Source organism: Vidua chalybeata, chromosome 1 (genome assembly GCF_026979565.1).
Source record: "Vidua chalybeata isolate OUT-0048 chromosome 1, bVidCha1 merged haplotype, whole genome shotgun sequence".
NCBI lineage: Eukaryota > Metazoa > Chordata > Aves > Passeriformes > Viduidae > Vidua > Vidua chalybeata.
In genome coordinates this window covers 124,843,670-124,849,033 of record NC_071530.1, presented here as the reverse complement: position 1 = coordinate 124,849,033, position 5,364 = coordinate 124,843,670, and the positions used below count along the sequence as shown (strand labels likewise).

The 5,364-nt window shown below is 39.9% G+C and overlaps 1 protein-coding gene across 1 annotated transcript; it reads left to right on the top strand.

Moving 5' to 3' along the window:
* Positions 1-278: 278 nt before the first annotated feature.
* Positions 279-4,325, top strand: LOC128789778 (myelin P2 protein-like). Its single transcript, XM_053945971.1, has 4 exons — positions 279-431; positions 1,971-2,143; positions 2,407-2,508; positions 4,073-4,325. Exons 1-4 carry the CDS (start codon positions 359-361, stop codon positions 4,121-4,123), a joined length of 399 nt encoding a protein of 132 aa, XP_053801946.1. The 5' UTR covers positions 279-358; the 3' UTR covers positions 4,124-4,325.
* Positions 4,326-5,364: the final 1,039 nt, after the last annotated feature.

The window sequence follows — 5,364 nt, the reverse complement described above, 5'->3', positions numbered from 1 at the left end:
TGCTCCTGTCCTTGTCTCTGTGTTGCTGAGCCCTCACTGCAGCGTGCCCTGACCACTCTGCGGGTGCGGTGGAAACGTCCCGTCCCCATCCCCTCGTGTTCTGATGTGCTCAGTGAGGGAAGCCACGGCAGCGTCACCCAGAGCCTTGCTACTGGCACGGCTGCCTTGGACAAGGTGCACATTGTCTCGCCCTGGTCCTGCCTCCCCTATTGGCCAACCCCCACTGCCACAGGGACCAGACCTCTTTAAAGGGAGACCACTAAATCTCAGTTGGGCACACAATCTCTCTGACTGCCACCAAGAGCTGTTGTGGCCACTGCCTCTGTCTGCAGGACCAGCGCCTCACAAAGCCTCTACCATGTGTAACCGATTTGTGGGCACCTGGAAACTCATCTCCAGTGAAAATTTTGATGACTATATGAAAGAATTGGGTGAGAAATGTTCTGTGTTTGTTTGTTTGTTTTTGTTTGTTTGTTTGTGGCTTTTTTGTTAATAAGTTTCATTTGAGAAGGTTCTGCTCATGGATGGTGCCTTTTTTCTCACCAAAAAAGCACTTAATTACTCTTCTAACATAATTTAATTTCTTTTCTTTAGCATCTAAATTGAAAAAGGTAGGTGATTAATTACTATTATAAACTTACTTCTGTCTAACTATATGAAATTATCTAATATGTTTTTCTGTCATGAGAGTAATCTATGGAGATACAGATTTTTTTGTTTCCTCTTGATTGCACTATTAAACTTGTGACTTATGATAATTCACAATATATAATGGAGCTGATGTCTCATGACACTGTAGCTTCAGACATCTAAATACTGTGAATGAATCTATCTGTTACTGAAGAATGCCAGGAACGTAACAAATTAAGCATTGTTTTTCATTTTAATGCTGGCTTCATTCCTGTATGCCAAGTGCACAGACAATCAGCTACTGCATTGCTTTTGCTCTATAAATGATTCACTGATTCCCTTTATTTGAAATGTTAGACTGAATAAAAAAAAGAATTGCAGTTAATTAATTAGCCAGGGTGAATGTGGGAGGAAAGTCCAGCTGCAGATATTTTTCTGAACATCTGAACAGAATTGCTTAGTATGGAATAATTACTGCAAATAGTCTTACACTTTGTAGATAACTTTATACCCTTTCTTACAGATCTTTTCATCTGAGCATGGCATAGCATTAAGAAAGGCACTAACTGCAGCTGTCCCTTTTCTGCCCTTATGAAGCAGTGATACATCACCAGTGGCTTCATTCTTACTTGCCCCAAGCCTTACAGCCTGTGGACAATGAACTGGACTGGGAAGGACTAGCCAATACAAAAGGCTTTTGGTATGGGATTTGCCTGGAAGCTCTTTGCAGCTCTCAGCCCTTATACCTCAACATTTTTTATATTTCATACTTGAACTTTTCACCAAGGTTTAGATGCAAAGATCCTTAAGGGATGTTAATAACAACTTAGGAATTACCCGGTCTTCAGTGTGTTTTAATGAACAAGCACCAGCGTATTGGCAATTAAGTGTCCAGTTTCTTCCTTGCAGCTATTAACAAAGGTTCAAATTCTCAGATTTGTCAAGGATTTTTTTAAAAGGATTTTTACAAAATTTTTATGAGAACCAGACTCTTCCTCTGAATGATTCTACTTATTCTATCTATATTAAATTAATACAGATTTGTAACCAACCATATTTCTTCTTAGCTAAATGTGCACAGCTCTATAATTGTGTATATCTTTACTTCTTGCTGAAGGTGCACTCTTATCAGCTGGGGCTGCCTCAGCCCTTAAATGCTGAGGCTTCCATTCCTACCTCTGTCTCAGTAGTGTCTCATCTAAAGAATGAGTGTTTCATCTAAATCAGGCATTAAAGTATTCAAGAAAAAACTCTTCCTTATCCTTCCACTGAAGAATCACGAGAGGATACTGAGTTCCTTGCTTCTAGCATGTAATGATTTTTTTGTTTCTGATTTCTAGGAGTGGGCTTAGCTGCCCGGAAACTAGGTGGCCTGGCAAGGCCTGATGTGATCATCAGTATGAAAGGGGACATAGTGACCATCAGAACAGAAAGCACCTTCAAAACTACAACCATTTCCTTCAAACTGGGCCAGCAGTTTGATGAAACAACAGCAGATGACCGGAAAGTCAAGGTAAGGGGGCTAATGATCTCTGATTAGTCTGAACAACTCATAGAAGAACACCAGGGCAAATTTTATCTACTCCCTTAGTGCACCTTGAGTTTTCCAAACTATTAAAATAAAACACTGAAAGAAGACACAGTATAGTGCTGAATATAATGTTACTGAGCATGCCATTATCCCTGAGTGCATATCTTACTGAACGCAAGGTGAATTGCTGCTCTAAACTGCAAAGCTTAGCCTGCAGTCTGAAACTCTTCTCTTGGAATTTGCAGAGTGTTGTAACCTTGGAGAAAGGGTCATTGGTGCAAGTGCAGAAGTGGAATGGCAAAGAGACCACGATAAAGAGAAGACTTGTTGATGGGAAGATGGTGGTGGTAAGTTCACGTTCCTTGTATACTGCTAAAGGTCAGCAGGATACAGCCTTCAGTACGTTTCTGTCTAAACAGACTATCAAGCTGGGCTTACTCTTTGAATAATGAAACTAATTAAAGGAGAGAAAAATAGAACCAAGCTTAGAAAACAGCTGGAAATAAATAAATGTTGTTGCATACAGCAACTTGTCTTTAAAGTGACTATATTGGCAGAGCTGCCATAAGTTGACAGCATACTTACTACTCTCAACATTATTGTTCTTAAAAGGAATAAGGTTTAAAAATAACAGAAACCTGTGAAATGGAAACAAAAGTATACGAGCAGGGTACTGCTGTCCCTGGAACAGCTCCTTCCTTTTCACTATCTTGGCCAAGCCAGGGAGATAAAACATTTTAGGGACCCTAGTTGTAAGGGTCACTATTACAATTAAGATTTCACTTTGTTCATTAAAGTTTTAAAATATCGGAGTCCAACTAGTTTTGGCAACTTGTTTGAAGTCAGCAGCATTACACTTTTACACGTTAGCTTGTTCTGACTGTCTTTTGTTATAAGTTCTCATATGTAGAATCATAGAATGGTTTGGGTTGAAAAGAACCTTAGAGTTCATCTAGTTCCAACCCACTGTCACAAACAAGGACACCTTCCACTAGACCAGGTTATCCAAAGCCCCATCCAGTCTGATCTTGAATATTTCCAGGGATGGGGCATCCACAACTTCTCTGGGTAACTTGTTCCAGTGCCTCACTACCCTCATGGCAAAGAATTTCTTCCTAATATCTAATCCAAACCTCCCCTCTCTCAGTTTAAAGCCATTACCCCTTGTCCTGCCACTACACAGGCCTGTAAAAAGTCCATCTCCAGCTGTCTTGAAACTTCCCTTTATGTAGGAAGGTCGATTTGTTTTTGCATCTCCACATGGCTGCATTTCTGTGTAAGATTTCCTAATTATTAAACCCTCTTCATAAAGCAGAGACGTAAAGTGCCTCTTCTGCCAGCGTCTTGCTGTCTGCCCCTTGCCTCATAGAGGGCTGTGGAGGACTCCTCCTCTTTTGCAGACCAAGGAAGTATTTTTTTAACATCCTGTCGCCTTTGTTGCATGTATCCTGTGACTGTGAGTCAACAGCAGCCATTGGGGTGAGAGGGTCAAGAGAAATATTTTGTGACTCAGAGGAGCAAAGATTTTTAGGCCTGAAGCATGACCTTTGAAATACCCAGGCTACTTCTGCTTCTACACAAAAAACCCTTACTACTTTGAAAATTTGAAAGCGTTGGTGGGCCATGATATAAAAACTAGGTGAGGCTAACATTTCTGACAAGCCAGCAATAATACCAAAGAAAGTAAGTTTGTGGAAGCTGAGCCTAATTTTGCAATTTTTTTGTCATTAAATGCCACTTAATGTAAGTTTAAAGCTGTTAAAATAGAAACAGCCCTATTTGCAATATAAAAATAGCTTTGCTGTTTACTGCAAAAACATCTGGATTTTCATTGCCTTTTCATTGGCTACTGCAGCAGACACAACTGCTGTCAGCAAAAGGTTTATATTCATATTTTCCTTTATGCCTTAGGAATGTGCCATGAAAGGGGTGGTCTGCACTAGAGTTTATGAAAGAGTGTGAAGAAGTTCCCTCTCTGCACCGGACCAGAACTGGCTCTAAAACCTCGGCTTAGTTCAGTGACCAAAGCCTCATGCACTGTGCTTCTTCATTTTATTTCCTTTTATTGGGAAAATGACTACACCATAATTTGATATTTCAGAGCCATAGTGTAACTAATCCAAAATATCGTGGTGATCCAATAAAAGCTTCTCAACACAGAAAATAGTGTTTGGCTCCACATGAATGATTTACGTTTACTTCTTGACTGATGCTATCTTTTCTGTTGATAGTGTCTGTACAAAAGGTCAGACTATTTCTGAGTAAAACGGTGAAACGCAAGTAATCTGTATCTGACAGAGGGCTAACACAGAGGGCTTCTTTGATATGTGTAAAGAATATAATCTCCTGGGCTCAATATTCTTTTCCTGCAAAAGATTTTATTGCTGAATGGTTCCTATAGGGAAAATTATCTTTACTACCAGAATTTTTGACTTTCAGTATGTTGTGTCATTGTAGCCTTATAGTCTTAGCACATAATTTCATACTAATCTCAAAATGCTTATATTTCTTTTAGTGCCAGGATTTATATACTGGCATTTATTTGGAAGAAAACAGATACTGGAGGGAAAAAAAATTAGAATATGCTCCATATTCCATATGGCAGATAAACCCATGAAACAAAGTGTGGAGTAGGTGTGAATGAACTCCAGAAGCCTTAAAGCTAGAGGGCTTCATTTTAAAAGTGCTCAGCAATCAAACTTACTTCCAGCACAGTATTTAAGTGCACGCTTAACATTAAGCACACAGAGGAGTTGCATTGGGTAGAGTTTGCTGTCAAGCCTAACTGAGTAGCTAAAGTGTTCATTCCTTCCACTGCACTTACTCTGCTTTTATCTAAGGGAAAAAAAAAAACAGAAAAAGCAAACCAAAACATCTGGAAATCTATTTAACCAAAAATCACTGTGGCAGGTTATTAATATTTGCCTCCACTGGCCAGTGGTGAGTACCACTGCCACATTTACACTAAACATATTTCATCCTGTGTCATTGCCTCCATGCCATCACACAGAGCTCCTGCCTCCTCTGTGGGGTTAAAGCAGCTGTGAGAGGCTCATGTGTTTATTTTGGCTCATTAGGAACAGCAGAGCTGATATGAACCTTTGCCTACTGGTTTTACAGGCAAGAACACAAGTTCTCAAGGTTAAGACAGATCCTGAACGTCAGAATCTAAACTGGTTTAGCCAAGCAGAGAGTGAAGAGAT